At 48.5% G+C, this 19,087-nt stretch overlaps 1 protein-coding gene across 5 annotated transcripts in view; it reads right to left on the reverse strand.

Annotated features, from left to right (window-relative positions):
* PLD1 (phospholipase D1) overlaps positions 1-19,087 on the reverse strand; it is a 74,009-nt gene that overhangs the window by 41,865 nt on the left and 13,057 nt on the right. For 4 of the 5 annotated variants that reach the window (XM_017726877.1, XM_017726878.1, XM_017726875.1 and 1 more), the window contains exons 1-4: positions 19,046-19,087; positions 1,567-1,752; positions 1,106-1,233; positions 663-808 (exon numbers count right to left, since the gene is read on the reverse strand). In XM_017726877.1, the coding sequence (XP_017582366.1) occupies positions 663-808; positions 1,106-1,233; positions 1,567-1,720 (428 nt within the window). In that variant the 5' untranslated portion in view covers positions 1,721-1,752; positions 19,046-19,087. The remainder of the gene's footprint in view (positions 1-662; positions 809-1,105; positions 1,234-1,566; positions 1,753-19,045) is intronic. The other variant, XM_017726876.1, reaches the window with a different exon arrangement.

The following is a 19,087-nucleotide window of genomic DNA, read 5'->3' on the forward strand; positions in this document are numbered from 1 at the left end:
AAACAAAAACACAGCACAGAAATATCAGTGCTTGATTTTTGAGGGCCTCAATTTTCCCTTGTAAGTAAACAGAGCCTACAACCTGTTTTTAGAGCATTATGTTCCTCCAGCCCTTAACCTCTCATAATTTTACCTTTCCTATCATATCCCAATGTTTGTCTATATCAGGAGGCTCTCACTGACCTACACCACTTCTCCTCCCACTTCTTTTCCCCTTCCTCTTACATTTCCAGCCATCCCAAGCACCAAGGCCAGCCTGGCTAGGGACCGCCCCACCTCCCACATCCTGCCCATGCTGTCAGAAAGCCACAAAACTCCAGTGATTTCCATTAGCATTATCATAACCCTTCCCCAAGTTCAAGGCAAATCCAGCTCAAAAGCTGATGGCCTGGGAGGCAAGTTTTCTGCATCAGCAGAGAGATGTTTGCATCACTTAGACTACGGCTGCTAAACACATAAATTAAATATTTTTATTATAGCTGCTAAATATTCATGGAGACTGAATTCTTCTGCCCACTTCTCCTTACAGCAAAGTAAATGGGACCAAATAGTAGTAGATTATAGTAATACAATAGTAAATGGGAAGCCAAATAGGTACAATATTAGAAGTAAAAAGATCACATCTCCCAAAGCCCACCACGGCCACAGGGATGCACACTCACCTCCTGGTGGGGATAGGGATGCGTACAAAGGCTTTGTACCTCAGCAGCTCCCTGTGAAACTCCTGGAAGTGCTTGAACTTCCTTTTCACGTGCCAGACGAACTCTCCATGGGTCAGCTCGATGGTGTAAACATTGGGGCTTGGTACCTGCAGGGGAGAACATCACCACATGGGATGCAAGTTTTGAAATAAGCCATTTTCCTGCAGCTGCTCATCTAAAGAGCCTTTACTCAATTTTACTTAAGGATTATTCTGTCTCATGATTTCTTGTTCTTCTTTATTAGATTTTATAGATAGACAGATAACCTTCTCTCCTAAGCGTTTTCTGAGACACAGGCATTGCTGGTTCCTCAGCCCACAAACAAGCAAGCGCAAAATTAAGGCACAAACAGGATTTTAAATACAGTTCTACAGAAATCAAATGGAATTTCTGGAAGTTCTGACCTTCTTAGTGGAAGTAAAGCGTTCAACTTCCAACACACGCACTCGGACAGGACATCCCGTGAGGTACGTCTGCGTGCCCGGCTCCTTGAACCCATGGGTGTGGTAGATGGCAGAGAAGGGAATGCACACTGGAAGGACCACAAACCCCACAAAACTGTTAGCTCAACAGCCTTGTAACATGAGGGCATGAAAGCCAGCAGACAACAGCTATGCTTTAACACGGGAGCATTTATACAGCAGCATTAATTCCAGCAAAAGATAGCAACTTTTATTAAAGAGAGCTCAAAGACAAGGTTACACAGAAGGGACCTGACTTGAGAAGCTCAAGTTTTAAGACCCTCCTGGTTCTAAATCAGGGTCAATGCTGGGCTTGGCAAAACCCCTGAGGCTGTACCCTACCTGCCAACAGATTGCTAAACCCGGGCAGGACATGGGATGAGAACACAAGGGTGTCAACTCACCAGAGCCTTTGGGGTCAGTGAGTATCTCCGCATCCACCTCCTCCCCCTCCACATGGAGCTCCCTGGTGTCCAGGCTCTCGATGATGTTGCTCATGTCTGCAGCGAGTTTCTTCAGCGTGGATGTGGCTCCATGGCTTTCTGCTCTCAGAGACATCTCAGGGGCCTGCGCTCAGGAGCCGTGGGGCACTGGGGAGAGATGGGGCAGGGCTGTCACCACCCTGTCTGTAACACAGGGCTCAAGGAAACCACTGGCAATGCATGGACACATCTTTCTTCCATCCCTTTACCCACATTCATCCCAAATATCCCCATCCTACACTCCTAGTGCCAAATGTTCAGCCCTAAAGCTACAAACCATACCTTGCCTGGCTAAATCCCAGACTTAGTTCACCCAGCGCTGCGTTTCTCAGGTCAGGCTGCACAGAGGAAAAGCTCACTCAGAAAAACCTGTAGGCGTTTTTGCTATGTGTTCTTCCTTTGAGGGAACTTCTGATAGAAACTCCTGGCATTATTAAGATTTCCTCTATTTCTGTGCACCTTACACAACTGCCTGTGGTGTCTGCATGCCTCATGCTCTCCCACGGCTCCATCCTCTCAGCAGGCTCAAAAGTTACAGCTATAAAGGTTCCTCTCCAGGGTCAGGAGCATCCTGATGCCCACAGAAAGCCTGGAAGCAACAAGGTAGACTCCACAGCTTCTGTGCTCACCCATCCAGCATCCCAGGTGGCTGCAGGAGACAAGCCCACTGTCCCTTTGCGACGGGGACACAGCCAGGGGGAAAGCTGCTGCCTGCTCGGAGCACTCAGGCAGTGGCACTTAGAGGTGTTTGGGCACTGGGGACTACAGCACTTCCCACCTTTATTCCCATCTATCCATGCCAGGAGCCCGAGTCATGAGAAAAATGGGGAAGGAAGAAGCAAAAAAAAAAAAAAAAAAGGAAACAAAAGTAAATCGATATATGAGGCATAGTCACTGACACTGGCACAAGGCTTCCCTGCTTGTGAGTATTTGCAAACCCTCTTCCTCCTCCTCCCCTTCCTTCTCCAGGCTCTGCATCTCACCACAGGGCTGTGGAGCTGGCTGCTGGTCCTTGCACACAGCCAGGCTCCAGCTCCTGGGCATCTCCCTGGTGATGACAAAAAGTCCCTTCAGTCTTTGTCCTGCTCTGCAATAGATGTCACAGCTCGACAGCTACACTGAAAAAATAAGGACGGGACAAACTGGCAACATTTTACAGAGGCCAATACAAGGATGCCCATTTATGCTTGTGGAAACCCTCACATTGTGTTAAAGAATGATTTTTCCAAAAGTGTGACATTTCTGATGTTAAGTTCTGCAAAGAACACTGTGCAATTATTCTTGAGTGAGCTCCACAGCAAGAGCTGGGTATGCCGTAACTTGGAAATAATTTAACATTTTAATAAATCATGTGTTTAGCTGCTTTTGAAAGGACATTCTCTATTATTGTTTCCTCTTGAAACAAGTCCATTATTTCATTACTACATAAGGCTGATACCATGTAAGCCCAAAAACATGCCAGAAGCAGCTGCCTTCAGAAAAAAAAAAATCCATTTGCACACAGACTTGAATCAAGAAAAACTGGGTCAATCTCTTCTCTTATACCAAAGTAAATGCAGCACCAACAGCTTCATCTTGGGAGTGAGGGCTCCAAGGGCCATGGTGGCTCTGTCACCTTCCATCAGTGGCAGGGAATGCCACCAGAGCACAGAAGGCTTTAGGACCAGACCAGGGGATCACTGGGCCCCCAGGTCACTTCAAGAGATCTGCTTGAATAATTCAAACATAAAAACACATGTGGGTACCTCCTTTCCTAGTGATTCACTGAACTGTAGGGCAATGTCTCGGTTTCAGCTGGGACACAGTTAATTTTCTTCTTATTAGCTGGTACAGTGTTGTGTTTTGGATTAAGGACTAGAATAACACAGTAACATACTGATGTTTGAGTTGTTGCTACGTACTGCTTCCTCTAATTCAAGGACTCCCTGGTCTCCCATGCTCTGACAGTGAGGAGGTGCACAAAAAGCTGTGGGGCAGCATGGCCAGGACAGCTGACCCAAACTGTCCAAAGGGCTATTCCACTCCACAGGACACCATACCCAGGATATCAGCTGGGGAAATTGGCTGGAAAGTGCCAACTGCTGCTGGGAGCTGGGCACTGTTCAGGGGGTGGTGAGCAATTACTGTGTGGTGCATCACTTGTTTCCATCAGTGTTACTCCCCTTTCATTACAATTATTACTATATTTTATTTTGTTTCAATTATCAAACTGTTCTCACCCCACTGATGTTACCCTATCCAGCCTGTGCAGCCTCTGTGTAGCAGGAATTTGGCACTGGCACTGCCCCACACCTCCCTCATCACCACTTAATGGAAAGCCAGTTCTCCCACTTGGAAGCTTTACACTTTTCCTATTCTAACAACATACTGCAGGGGATTTCAATTATTCAGAGACCATAAGGTACATTTTCATTTGTTTGGAGTGAAGTCATTCCACCTGGCTTTGGGTGTTTGATTTTCTCCCTGGAAAGCAGGCATACATAAAGAGCATTCCCAAGGGAGGCAATGCTACCAGGCTTTCCCAGATAACCCTGGGCATGGCAGGAAGGAGCCCAGAGCCTCACTCCGCACCAACACATACAATAAAATCCTATTTCCCACTCAGCACTTCACACAAAGAATTTTTTTGTGCATTTCTAGCTGGAAAGAAAGCAGCATCTTGCTTTGTATTTCTGTCTGCATTCACATTTGGAAACAAAACAGATTTTTTTTTTTTCTCTCCATCAGAAGATGCTTTTGCTTCATGGAAACTTAATGCCCTTTCCAAAAGGAGTTTTCCATGGTCAAAGAGAACACAAGCCCAAACACACTCTGGACATGCCATGCCAACAATTACACTTGAAGGAAACTAGCAGACAAATACCAGCATCAGCAGGGCTGGTGGAAGAGCAACAGAGAGGAGTCAACAGGGAGAGAGGATGCTCATCCTCCCTCCTCCTCCTCCTTTCCTCCCTGCCATGCCAGGTACAGCTGGGTTCTCTGTCAGATTAATTGACACAGTTGGTTAATGGATAAACAATTAACCAGTGTATGCAATGATTATTTGCAAGGGACCACAGCAAGGCTCCGTAACTCAGGATTTTTTTTTTAAAGCTAAAGCTGTTTTCACAGCTGGCACAGACAAATCCTGCAATAAAGCAGAATCCAAACCCAGATGGACCTGAGTCAGTCCCAGCAGCAAGATTCCCCCCATCGAGATTAGAGCCAAATTTTTGGGTGGAGAGGGGAAAACGTGACTTGCCTGTGGCCCTGCCAGCAGCCCCACGAGCCTGGGCAGTGGCCATGCTCCATCACAGCTGGCTGCTGCAGAGCCAGAGGACACAGGGCAAACCCAGCCCTGGGCAGGGAGGATGGCACTGGGGTCAGCTGGAAAGACAGGACATACCACATCCTTCTGAAAGCTTTGCCAAATTGCTTTACAGGGCTCTGCTCCATAAGAGCTACTTAACCTCTTGGCCAGAGTTTCCATGCGGACACTCTCTGCATTCCCATGGGCAAGCTGAGGAATGCCTGGGTTAATCTGCAACAGGCTGGGTGTAAACAGGCACCAAGCACGGATATCCAGGATTTAGCCACAAACCAGGCAGGCCACAGCAAGAAAGCCCTGCCTGTCCAGTGCCACTCACTGCTTGCACTGCTGATGGACCAGAGAAGGGAATTACAAACCTCTGATACTGCACTCAAGTGACACCAGCAAATCGCAGGAGACTGCAAATAACAGGATGAAACTTATGAGAAACAAGTGCTGCATTTCAGTGTTCAGCTGTTGCCATTCAGGATAGAAAACAAGCAGCAGGTTTTTTAAAGGAAAAAACCCCAGCCAACCAAAAGAGAAAAACCAGGGTCTGACTGAGTCAAGAACCGGCAATCCGAACAAAGGCAAAACCCGTGCCAAGATGCACAAACAGGACTATTGCCTTTGAACCAGGCAGGAAGAGATGGTGCAGAACACAGGAAGACTCAGACCTAAAGCATTTGACCTGTGAGAACAGTGTCAACACTGAGAGAAGGCAGAGAAACGTGACAGCAGACTGCAAGCCTGCAGAAGGCTGCTGTGAGCAGGGTGGACAAAGGAGAAGTGCTCTGAATTAGAATCACAGAATGGTGATTCAAGGTTGGAAGAGACCTTAAAGATCATCCAGTTCCAACCCCCTGACACAGGAAGGGACATCTTCCACTATCCCAGGTTGCTCCGAGCCCTGACCAACCTGGCCTTCAACACTTCCAGGGATGGGGCATCCACAGCTTCTCCAGGCAACCAGTGCTTCACCACCCCCAAAGGGAAAAATTTGTTCCTAATATCTAATCTAAATCTATTCTCTTTCAGTTTAATTGCTTGTTTAAAGCAGAGACTAGGGAGAAAGCCCTATCTAATGGCAAAGGCACGGCACTGCCTGAGGAAGGGTTTGCAGACCCCCAGGGCTGGAGGAGGCAGGGGAACAGTTGCACCTTCAGCACCCACACCCCAAACCTGCTGCTGGGGCAGGAGCTGGTGTGGCAACCTGTGTTTGAACAGAGGGAAGGCGCTGCTCCAGCTTTATCCAGCTCAAAGTCTGCCTGGGCAAAAGCAGCAAGAAGGAAAACACAATGAAAAGACTCAGCAGTAAAGGAAAAACATGGTAAAGAATGAACAGACAAGGAAAAAAGGAGATGATCAAAAACGTAAAGAAGTAAAACACACTACAAACCCCATAAAGATTGCTGACACTGCCTTTGTCCTACCCAGTTCTCGTATTAATTATTTCCTCTCCCAAGCACCACTTAAGGTCTCTGCCTCCCATTCCCAGGCTGTCCCCACAGCACATGGACCCCAAACCTCTTGAACTGGTAAAATATATACACTGGAAATAGTGACAGCATCAAGAGTCGGCCGAGATCTCAACTGCAGGGACAATGACTTGAAAATCAGAAATTAACTATATTAATCCCCAAGCCCTTGTGAATATACTGCAAACCTGCAGCTCCATCCTGCAACTTTGCAAGCCCGATATCTACTTGTTATTTGCCATTTTGGTTATGCTTTAACCCCAAGTTATTACTTCAGGGATCATATGACCATCTCAGCCTTCACTAAAGAAAATTTTTTTCTACTTGTTGCACAGGACAACAAAAGCACAGCTTTAAAGGCATGGAAACTGGAAGGCAGGAAATACATATTTTTGTAAATATTCATGAACAGTTCTGTGTTTTGAAGACACTCACGTCCTGATGTGAAAATGTATGCGGCTGGTAATAGCACAGATTACCTAAAACTTGGTCAGCCTGAGTTTATTCTGTATCGTGGCAGATCTGAAACAAGCTCAGATAATCACAGCTCCTTAACGAGGTTCCGATGCTGACAAGCACCACACAGAGCTACGAAACCCAGAAAAACTTCATTTGGAGAAAGAGGGGAGCAGAGAAGCGAAAATACATCCAGGAAAAACAGACATTTCCTGCTAATGCCTCCCCAGGGTTTGACGCTCTGTATCAACTCTTGTCCCTACGGTGAGAAACACTAGAATCCCTGAAAATTATCCCATTCCTGTTCTCATGGCATCTCTCCCAGTACAGTGACCTTTTGGCAAGGGCTGTGACGAGTGACCTCTGTTCCCATACTTGGTTTTCTCCTGCAGACAGCAGCGCCCATGGTGGGACACACAAAAACCTCCCAGGCTGCCTGGAGCAGGACAGACAGGCTCAGGCCAAAACAGGGCAGTGAGATGGGGTTATTAAATAGAAAACAAACAAACAATCAAAACAATGCCCAAAGAATCTGAGCCATGAATTCTCTCTCTCTCCTCCTGCTGCTGCCAGGAGCCTGGGTGCAATAGGGGCAACCAAGAGCCCAGATGAAATGCCAAGGAACTGCTATGCACGATACCCTCAACAGCTATTTGCTCTGTCTAGTGGTGATGAATCTTTTGCATGTAAATATTTCCTAATTCATCCCATTTCAAACCTAAAATTAGCTTTGGACCACTCTGTCATGGAGAAATAGCCTCAGGTGACAAGAGCCCTTTCTGAGGAGTTATTTGCCTCCCCCAGGAGGAGCTGGGCTTGTCAGCACCCCAGATTAATGCCCTGGTACACCTTCCTTCCCCCAGCCCTGGGCAGGAGTCAGCCCTCCACCTCAGTTAGGAAGTGCCCTTGTGCTCAGGATCCCTGCCAGCACCTGCAAAGAGCATCCTGCTTTTCCAGCCCAGGAATAATCCCCACACTCACACAAAGTATAGACACACACTGATTTTATCTTTTCCCCCAATATTTAATCAAAAACCCAGGGCTCTTGTAGGTAGCATGTTACATTTCCTAACTATGAAATTAAAAGACAAAAGGGTTGAAAAATGCTCAGCAATGCCTTAACTCTGCTCTTCAGTTCAGTACATGGAAAACACTCAGCCAGAGGAGCCAGCAGCCAACAATGGCACATGCACACGCCTCCTGAAAATCTGCCCTTCTGGATGCTCATACTGCAGGGGCAGTGCAAAAGGATTAGGGTTTGTTTTTTAAAACACACAAAACAACCCTTGAGTAAGAACCAAAGCATTGCTCCCACCCTGGAAAGATCTGGAGCTGGAGAACTGAAATAAAAATCCAGATCAACAATAAACATGTTAAAACTTCATCCTGACCTAATTTACTTATCTTTAGCCCAATCCTGATAAAACCAACATATTTTAAAACACTGTTTCCAAAACAATTATTCCCACAAAGTACCCACATTTAATAGCAATACCTCTAAAAGCAGAAACCAGTTAGTGCTTCCTGCACCACAGTTCCCTGGCTCTGCATTATTGATTTCCACAGTCCTTGCCACGTGAGGCTTATTGCCAAGCCACCAGCCTGCCCAGAGGAATAGCAAAGTCACAGGAATCCACATGGCCTGTTTGCAACAGGGCATGAGATGCTTCAAGGCTGGCATGGCCTGGAAACAACAGGTTCATCCTTGGAAGTCCCTGCTGCACTATCCACACTGGGCAGAGCCCCTTCCGCCCCTGCAGCATCCATCCCACAGCACTCCTGCTAGAGAAAAGGGCACAGAAAAGCCACGCAGGTCAAGGGAAAGGATGAGGCAAGGCACTGGTGACTAACCACGGCTGCAGCCAGAAAACCCCTCCGTGCTGGTTTGTCCCCACACCCAGGCCCAGCCTAAGCGTCAGGCACCTCCCAAGGACTCATTTCGTTTGCTTTACAGAACAGTAAAGGGAAAACATAAACATCCTCGGATGGGCAGCGGCTGCTGATCTCATGCTGATGTACTGGTTGCTCTGGCTCCCACTCCCCCTGGAGCAGCACTCCAGGAGCACCATCCCTGCTCCCCGGGCTGCCACAGGAAGTGCAGCCTTCCCGGGAAGCCGATCATTAGGCATTTATTGGTAATTAACGCTGGCCCTACATATACTAATTCATCACCTTGCTTTGGATTCCTCAGGCATGGACAAGAGTGTTTAAGCACAGCACTCGCACCTCAGGCTGTGCATCCTCCAGAGATCACCACCAGCCCTCCACTCCCTGATGTGGTCACAGCACACATCCTCACGCCCTGCAGCCCTAAACCCAGGAGCACTGCACATAACACCCCAGGACAGGGGACGACCAGAGCCCCTGGGACCCGGTTACTCACCCCCAGAGACGCACTGTAGTAGCAGGCAGGCAAAAGGAACCAGGTGACAGCACCTTGGGGATCGGCTCCACCTCAGCATCCCCAAACCGCACAACTGAGATGCAACGGAGTGGTCACTCGAGTCCTGGGCTGATGGAAAAGAGGGGATGGGAAAACTGCCTGCTGCAAAGAGCATCAACAGCAGCAAGACCAAAGGATGCAGCACTTCTGGGTGCTGACAGAAACACAGAGCTTGGCACAAGACAGAGCCCACAAAAGCTTTACATAAAATCCCAAAAGCAAGGAGCTTACCAAAGTGATAGTGTTATGCACAGGACTCTTGGAGTGACCACAAGGATCAGGGATAACAAGGACCACCACGGTGCTCACAGGATGATACGCATGGCTGCTGCTCTTATCTGTAGTTGAACACGTCATCCAAATACAGCACATATTTTTGTGACCTAAATGTACAGATATCTACAGGGCTGATGTCCTGTACATCACTCAACACTATTCTGGTATCTCCCAGTACCACATCTGCTCCAGCAGCTGCCACCTGCCAAGCCACATTTCCGCACGGAATTCCGGCGGCTCAGAGACGAGCGGGAATGCTGGCAGGCAGCCCAACACCTCCATCCCTCCCTCCCACAGTGGGGTTAGGTGGCAGCTAATAAATGCAAACATAGACCCTTCACATATCTCCTACCAGCCACGCTAATTCCAGGGAAAGCACTGCAGCTTGTGCTCGGGAGGGATTTGGCAACTGCAACAGGATCTCAGCCCAGCCCTGTGCCCTGCACGGGCACTGGCTCCTGGCAGCAGCTCTAGAGCACAGGTATGTGTCAGGAGGTCAATGTCCCCACTCCTGCTGCCACCCTGCTGCTGACTGAACTGTTCCCATTAAGTGGGAACATGACCTTTCTTTCCCTTCCTGCTTTTTTCCATGTGAAAGCACAGGGAGCTGACTTTTGTTGACCCTTTATGTGACCTGCTCAAAGAAATGAGAAATTCCTGCAGGTATCACAGCAACAAGGAATAGCAGATTGAGACCATGTACTTTTACTGATAGTTCAACTAAAAGTTTAGCACGTTAATAAAATGCTGTTTCCATCGTCTTGACTTTTGGGAGTTTGTTTGCCTTAATGGAACTTTTCAAATAATTTCCATTTAAAAAAAACCTAAACAGTTGGCAGGAGCAGAGGGCCATGATGGAGGAGGAAAGCAACCCTTCTGCTAAACAGTACCACTGTTAGTGTAGTCCCCACTACAGTGCAGAACTCAAATGTTCCCATGTGAGCAGTCAAGTCCAACTCCCTCCCCTGCCTGAGAAGTCCAAGGCACAGGCTCATCTCCCAGGGTGGCTTCCCCAGGACACCACCAGCTCTGAGGACAACCACCACCAGTTTTATTGATGCTTTTGTCCCTCTCAGAGGCAGCTCCAAGCACAGGGTGCGGGGCTGGGACCCACATGCAGTGCCAGGCCTACACAGGTGTTTGCACGGTGCCATCCCACGCTGATCCTTCCTGGCAGCGTGAACCAACCCTGTGATTGCTCACGCTGAACATTAACTTCTGCCAAGCTTTTGCTGACTGTGCACACACTGTGCCAGGGGTGTACTTTGGTAAACCCAGAGCATGGGATGAACTCTGGTTTATGGGTGTGAGAGGAACTGCGGCACCCTGGGGTCACCAGGCTGTCCCAGCAAGTGTATGTTCCAGTTCCTCTCTCTGCTCCTCAGCCAGAATCCTGCTGCCTCTCCATCCCAAATGGGACCCTGAACCTCCCTGAGAGCACTGTCACCTGCTGTCCCTGCCCGGGACAGGCTGGAGCCACAAGTGCAAAGCCCCACGATGTGGCACAGCCACTCTCATCACCCCAAAATGCTCCTGTACTCCTGCCTGTAGAACTGGATTCAGCACCTTTCCAAACTGAAGCTCCCTAATGATTTTTAATGTTTTATTTAGCAATGCTTTTAAACACGTTTGATGCATTCTGGCTGATAAGCTCCACAAGAATTTGATGTCTCTATCCTCATTTGACTTCAGTTATTTTCCAGTCTACTCCTAACGCTGCAGCGCTCAGTGGCCGCAGCTCCCACTGTCGGCACCCAGCACTACAAGGCTGTTGTACAATCAGGCATCAATCCCAAAAAACCAGCAACAGCAGGTCCCAGAGGTGACAACAGGAGGGTGCATGTCTGCTCCTGATCCACATTTCCATGAACAGCTGCTTTTCCTCAGCACAGCCAGCAGCAAGTACCGACACGGGCAAACACCAGCCCTCAGCCTCCCTTTCACACCCAGAAATCTCCAACCAGTTCCCAAATATCTTCATCTGCGGATTTAGGATAACATTAAGGCCTCCCAAGAACTGCATTTTCCTTCTCCCTGGCCAGCTAAAACAAATATTTGGGAACGTCTCATTTATAAGAAGAAAACGGTTGGCTCGGGGAAGTCCCAGAGGTAATTTTAAGAGAAGCCATTAAGCCAAGCTCAGAGGGTAGAGGTGATGCTGTCCCCAAGACTTCATGGAGGGCTCCAGGTAGCTTTGCAAACCAGCCTCTCCCATGGAGACCCTCCACAGTAACGTAACAGCACCTAGGACACAGGGTACTCAAGTTACTGAAAAATTAATTTTTCTATACCCTGAAGTGTTTGATGCATTATCAGAATTAAGGATGAGTAAATAATCACAGAAATTGGGTTCTGATTTCTCAAATAACTCTGGAACGATGGTTGAGGTTTCAGACTGAGATCAAATCCAGGCAAATTCAATGAGAAATTGTCTGCTATGAAGCAGTAACTTGCAGAAACAGAATAGCTCCCTTATGTTTCTTTCTTAAATACAACTAAACACCTGCAAATTTATGCAAAACAGCTCATTTACACACACTGACAATACTGACAGCTTGCTTAGAGCAAAATAGATGCCGTGGACAATTTTTTTTTAACCACTTTCCTAGAGGGGAGAAACAATGCCTTGATCAAGCCTGCACAGGAGCCCACTGATGGCACACAGGGAAAGATGACGCTCATCTCAGAGCTCAAATCGAGCCTCATCTGCCTCCTCCCTCCTCTCCCTCACCACATCCCCAGACCTCCAGCAACTTACAAGCAACACTGGTGTCTGGGCAAGGCAGACACCCTGCAGCTCATTCTCCTTTAGTCAAAACTCCTCTACAGTATTCTTCCCACAAATTCCTACAGGAAATCGGAGCGTTAAGATTACGACTTCCAAGCTTAACCCTCCACACCTCAGCACACAATGAGGCAAAAATTAAAGACTGTTTCCCCTTCAACTGCCATGCCCTTCTGGAGCAGTGCTGGCCAGACAAGTGCTTCCAGAGAGTTTTCTACATGTACAAAAAAGCTGTTTGGAAGGAAGAAATGCAACAGTTTTGGGAGAGAAGAGGCCAAACAGGATCAGACAGCAGTTCCCATCTCACCAGTTCTTTCTCCTGGTGAACAAAATGGCTCACTTGCCATAACTGCGGCCAAAATTCTGCATGATCAGGTCTAACCACAGAGATTTCAAAGCCACCATGAGTCATCTACTATTCTTTCTTGGTAAGACTTAACTCTGGGTGGGACACAGCACAGAAAAAAAAAAAATCAATTTGCAGGAAACCTCAGTCATGGAAAAATATACTTCAGAACATCTCACGGGGACTACATAAATAGCAAAAGAGAAATGAGAAAACAAAGTACTTCTTTCTGAAAAGACTATGATGCACTGCCTGCTCTCCAAATTGTTTCAGCAGCCCTTCAGCTGTGACAGCGAGAGGACAGCTGAACTCCCTGGAAGACCCCAGCAGCCACAGGTGCTTCCCACTGCACCCAAGAGAACCACAAGCAAGGCAGATTCATGCTCTTCATGTGAAGTCAACTGCATCATGTAACTGCATCTTGCTTGAATTGAAAGAGAAAATGCAAGCACAAACCATCCAATTGTTCCACGTCTTCTGTGCTACATTCAAAGATGGTTGGGAGTGAGAACACTTACTTTTTAAATTAAAAAAAGCCCCCAGAGAAAGGCTGACTTTAGCCAGGTAGTGGGGTGCAGTTACGAGGTCCTGCCATGGCCACAACACCTCAGGCTACTGAAAGTGCTGGAAAGGCGCAATTAATTACTCTTGCTGGTTTATTTCCCCCCCCACACACACCCCCCGAGGGCTTCCTGAAGGCTTCAAGCAGGAGTCAGCCCAGCTGATGGTGAGAGAAGCCTGTGCTGCGAGGTTCATCTGACCCAGGCAATGCAGAGAGCCTGTGCTCACCAACGGGTGTTTTCTGGGTGGGGCAAATACAGACAGGCAGGAAGAACAAGAAATGAGTATTTCTGATTTTAAAAATCCTGCCAGAAGTCTGGCTGGCAAAATGGGAGAAGTTTCTAGGAAGTGGCTCAGCGCTGAGCCAGTGCTGGTGGCAAGGAAGAACCCTGGGACACGGCATCAGCAGATCCTGGAGGGAAAAGAGAAGCAAGTTCTTGCACAGCCAGACAACCAGAAACTGCAACTGGCTCTGAATCAGCCACTTGCACAGGCTGGGACAGAGGCTGTCAGAGTGCTGCTCTGTGGGACATTGTCTGCCTGGCACTGCCTTTTGTCTCTGTGCTCTGAAACACTCGTCCTGGAGAAGAGAGGACCCTCTGTGCCTGGACCACCTTCCCCAGCCCTGGGGAGGAAGATGTAAAGTGCCCCCAGCTCACTGGGATCTTGCTGCCAATCCTGAGAGAGCCCAGGGAAGCACCAGGTGTTTCTAAGTAGGCTTATCTTATTTCTCTGAAAAAAGAGCCCTCATGTGAAGGCTGCACACACGAGGGCTCACTGCACCGGCAGAAAGAAAGATGTAAGACAGGAATCAGGCCCACTTAGCCTGACCTGAAAAATGCAATCCAGGAAATGCAGTTTAATTTTCTTCGCCAGCAGGTATAAACCACGAAAACAGACCTCAACACCATGAATAGTCTGAATATTTGCTGCTGTCAGTATGGTGTGCACAGGACTCCCCCACCCAGACAGAAAAGTCTCCTTCTGTTGAGTAAACCTGCCAATAGTGATAAGTTTTCTCATCCTCAGCCCTACAACTCCTCCCCCGGAGGCTTTCCATGAGTGGGCAGTGGAGGGGTGCTCTTCTTCTTCTTCTGCAAAATGTGCAGCCCATCACTATTCACCTTTTTTTATGACACCTGCCCTTTTATTACAGCCTTTCTCCCTAAATAGTCAGTTCCTCGGAGCAGAAGATCTTTTATTTTACGTATTCCTCCTCTGCCATAAAAACAAGAATAGAGGAGGAAGGGACAATGTCATTACATTAAGGTAACTAGTGCAAACTGGTTAGTTTGATGTCAAATCCTACTGGAGGATAGCACCATTTTATTTGATGGAGCTCAGCCTGGTCCACTCTGCATCCCCAAGGAGTAAAAAGGAAGATTTAAGGGAAAACAAATCGCAGAAATGTGACCAAAGAGCACAAAGATACAAACACCACACATGGCCAACACCGGCTTCGGTGCAGACTTGGCACAGGTGGACAGACATGCCAGAGTTCATTCCCACCCAGCCCCACTCTCAGGCACTTTTTATTGGCACCCAAGCAAGCATGGTAGCCCAAAAAGATTCTCTCAGGTAATTACCTCAATATTAAAACCCCACATACATTCCATTTTGGCAATAAGCCCTGAACAGGCTGTCACCCTGCCTACTGAGCTGACACCACACTTGCTGCTGGAGTGGCGACAGATCCTCTGGCACTTGCTCCATCCCCCTCCCTGACCCTTTTTCAGCAAGATTTCCCTGACCTGTATCTATTTAGATTCGTGTGAGCCACAACTGTTTTTAAATAGAAGGTTTTATTTTCTGAGACAAAACCGGCCTCCTTTCTGGGGTGCATGGCTTCCTCTCTGTCTGGTGCCATCCCAGCTCCTTTTGGGGTCCCAGCTCTCCAGTGTGGGAGTAGCAGCCACCAGACGGCTTCTCCCCCTCTCCCCACACCAGCAGATGGGTGCCCGGGGGCTGGAGCTGTCTGACAGACACGAGCCCCACTCCTGCTTTGTTATGTAAACCCCCAGGTTTTGGTGTTTATCTGCTTTAAGGATCCAGAAATCACTAAATGCCACCGCAGCGCGTGGGCACGAGGAGCGAGGGATGTGCGAAGCGCTCGGGACAGTGGTGATGGCACGCAATGCCCCCAGTGATACCTCCCACTCCTCTGCGTAGAAACAGAGAAAACTCTGAATTCCAAAGACAAATATATATATAAATATAAAATTCATGGTCTTCATATCCACATTTCATTCCTGTTTGTTCCCCCCCCCCATAGAAGCCAGGGGAAGGGTGCATGTCTCATTGCAAGGGCCATGACTGCCCCGTGCCACCCTGGACACCCTGTGCCAAGCAGGTGAGGGAGCAACATGGCAAATATTTTTTAAATCAAACCTGGCAAATGGAGCTTTTTCCATCAGTCCCTCTACCACCTTCTGCCTTCCAGGGCATCTGCACATGCAGAGCTGGTATGTAAATCTATCACATGATCACAAGTCCACGAAAGTGAGGGACAGGGCAGGCGCATCTGGGTAAATATCTGTTTAGAACTTATTTATATATCTAAAACAACAAAAAAAATTGAATTGACTGTATTTATCTATCCCTATCCCGCAGCTCAGCAGAGCTGAGGTCTGGCCATGCATAGGTGGGTGCAAAGAAGCCAGGCTGCACACAAGCTGCACACACATCCCACCTCTCAGAGGGCAGAAAAAGTGTGGCAAGCAGCACCTAAATATGGACTGAAAAAACCCTTATTTTGGCAAAAAGAACCCAAAAAAAGGCTGGCCAAGGTTTTGTGAAGGGAAAGAAAAAGAACACAGTAGCAACTCCAGTAAGGCAAATGATCATGACCAAATCTCAGTCCCTGCAGGAGTTTCCACAGTACAGGGCATGTGAGAACAAGTTAAAAATGCATCATCAAATAATTGCCAGTCAGACAAAAGGAGGAAAAGGCATGAAAGGTTTGCTCTCGCCCTCCTCCTTCCTCAGCCATAGCCAAGACCAGGTGTTTACTGACATCAGACACTGCAGAAGAAAATCAAATTGCTTCTTCAGCTCTGTTATACATAGATTTAGGGCCATTGGCCACTGCTGATTCTCACTAATGCATTATTATTATTATTATTATTATTATTAAAATCACTTGCTGCAAAATAGCTGTACCAACATGAAATTAAGGATCCACCTGTTTGCAGCAAAGGCATCACAAAGGTGCTGCTCCTCACGGAGCACAATGGCTTCCCACAGTACTCCAGCAATTTCAGACACTGAGTTTCTCCTTTGGTGAATTCACTGGGTACAGACAGAGAGCAGATAAAACTAGAAGCCTCTATGAATATTAGTAACTGATATCTTCCTTATTATGTCATTTCAAGGGAATAACACTTGTGGTAACATCAGCATTTAAGTGCGTTCCCCTGACATTTCTCTCCCTGAAGGTTTGATAACCTGCTTTAAATCCATTTTCAGAGGAGGAGTAACTGTAAAAACCCAAGTTCAGCTGACTGAACTTGCACTTAATCATGTAGGAGATTTCTCAAATCACTGCTGGAGAGAAGACCCACTCCCTTAACATATCTTTCCTCCACCACAGACATACCTGCAGTCTAAAGAGCACTTCCTAAATTACAGGAATTACAATGTCAAGATGACACAACCCTTTACACTTTGTCACTATTAAGAATAATAAAAATTTCTAGGTGAGGCACAAGACTTCAGCCCGCTTTGTGAAAGGTTAATTTCACCAGCAATGATCACCTACCTAGCACTTATAATTTCATTTATACACATGTGAAACTGCATCTTCAGCAGTTTAAAGAAGCTGCAATACTGATACCAGCACACTCTTCCTCAGATGTGAGAACACAGAAGACACCTGTCAACAACAGCATTTTTTGTGGCAGGAGTTCTAGCCTCTCAAAATAGGAAGAGATCATGCCTCTAGGAAAAGTGAATTTATTAAGTCTTTTCCAGTAAGACCAGACCCTCAGCACTAATTTTCAATTACCCTGAAAAGGATGGTGTTATATATCAAGATAAAACTAAATGTGCAGATGAGTATTTAAGTGAAACCTTTCAAGCTTCTCTACTTAGGAAAGTTAAATCTTGGCAAAACCAAATTCAATAGCTGTACCTCTCAATAAATTTTCATTTAATCGGCTGAAGTACAGTCTACAGCTATCTCGGTAAATTCTAACAGGTCTTTTCAGAGGGATGTGACCTTGGCTCTGTCCCACAGGGAGGTCTGACCAAGCCTGGGGCTGGCTGCCTCTCCGGAGGGGACGGCGGATCCAGGGCTCAGCACCTGCAGCCAGCAAACCCTGCACCAAGATGGGTGATGGGGACACTGTGGGAGGTCCCCCCCGTGCCACACCCCCAGGCCTAGGGGAGGCCAGGCACACTTTCCAACTGCAAAAAACCCCCTGACTTTACAGGCTTGGTGCTACCTCATGGCAGAAGGACGGGATGAAGGGCCTCTTTCAGCCGCAGGCAAGGGCAGGGCAGGTGCACAACGGGGACTGGCTGCTGCCATCCCGCCCCAGCGCTCTGCACCAATCCCCGGAGTCCGGATCAGGGATCCCAGCACGGCTGGGGAGAGCTCAGCATCACACGGTAACAGTGACCCTGAGATAGGGGCTCTCTGCATAGGCACAGTAACACAGAGCAGGCTGACGACAAGCAGCAAACGAAGGGCTGCCCAAGGACTCAAACTCAGAGCTTCCCAACTTCTGGCAAAGCTGGGCAGGATTTGGCCAAGAGACCCAAGTCACAGGGCTAACACTCTTGTGAGCATCATGAGGTGGTTGGAAATTAAGTTCCCTGGTTACCTGCAAGCCTCTGGCATGAGCTCATGCTTATCAAATGGTAGAGACGGCACGGGAGGGAAAACATGAATTCTTGAGCGATTAAAGACTAGAAAGAGAGCTCCCACCCCTCGAGCTGCAAACACAGGCAGCTCGAAACACAACGCCCTATGCACACAGGGGGCTTTTGTCCCAGCAGCCTTGGGCACTTCGGCCCCGCCGTGACACCCGCACCTTCCACCAGTGTCAAGCCAGCAGAGCTCCATCCATCCCGTCCATCTGCCGGTGCCCGTCCCCAAACAGCCGCACTGGAGAGGCATCGAGCGGATTTACTGAGAGGAGGGATGTGGGGGTCACGCAGACCTGGGCACACAATGGGCATTGTCCGTCTGTGTGCGGAGAGCCCGGTCAGCCCGCAGGAACGCTTCCAAAGCCAACGGAGCTGCACTGACTTGAACCACGCTCCAGCTCAGACCGGAGGCACTTTGGGGCTGAAGATTTCTAGAGAGCATCATGCCAAATAAAGAAAAGCAGCAACAGGCAGAAAAGGCTTTCATTGCAAGAAACCCAGCCGGCAGCTCGGCAGAACGGGTTGGGTCAGCACGTCGAGTAACTCTCAGGGTTTTCCCATATCCCAGAAAAGGCGGGTGCAGAAGGGACGTGGCAGGGTCACGCTTCACCAGCGCCGGAGACACCGAAGTTCATCGCATCGCCGAGCTTCCCAACCCAGGCGCCCGCTGAGACCGCAGGGCAGGACCGCACCGACCCGAACCCACCCGAAAAACGCGCAAACCATCCCGAGTGTGTCCGACAGGCGACAAACACCTCGCCGCGGCAAAGTCTGCCCCAGCAAAGAGCCCGGGCAGGGGATTCACTTGAAAACAGACGCTCTGCGCTGAAGTCACCGCACTGCCCCGGGCTGGGCGCCCACCCCGGGGCGCCCCGCGGCCGCACCCGCCCGCACCCACCTCCGGCCCCCGCGGCCTCGGGTACCCCATGGCGCCGTCAGA

This window comes from Corvus brachyrhynchos, unplaced genomic scaffold (genome assembly GCF_000691975.1).
Source record: "Corvus brachyrhynchos isolate BGI_N302 unplaced genomic scaffold, ASM69197v1 scaffold162, whole genome shotgun sequence".
Classification (NCBI taxonomy): Eukaryota; Metazoa; Chordata; class Aves; order Passeriformes; family Corvidae; genus Corvus; species Corvus brachyrhynchos.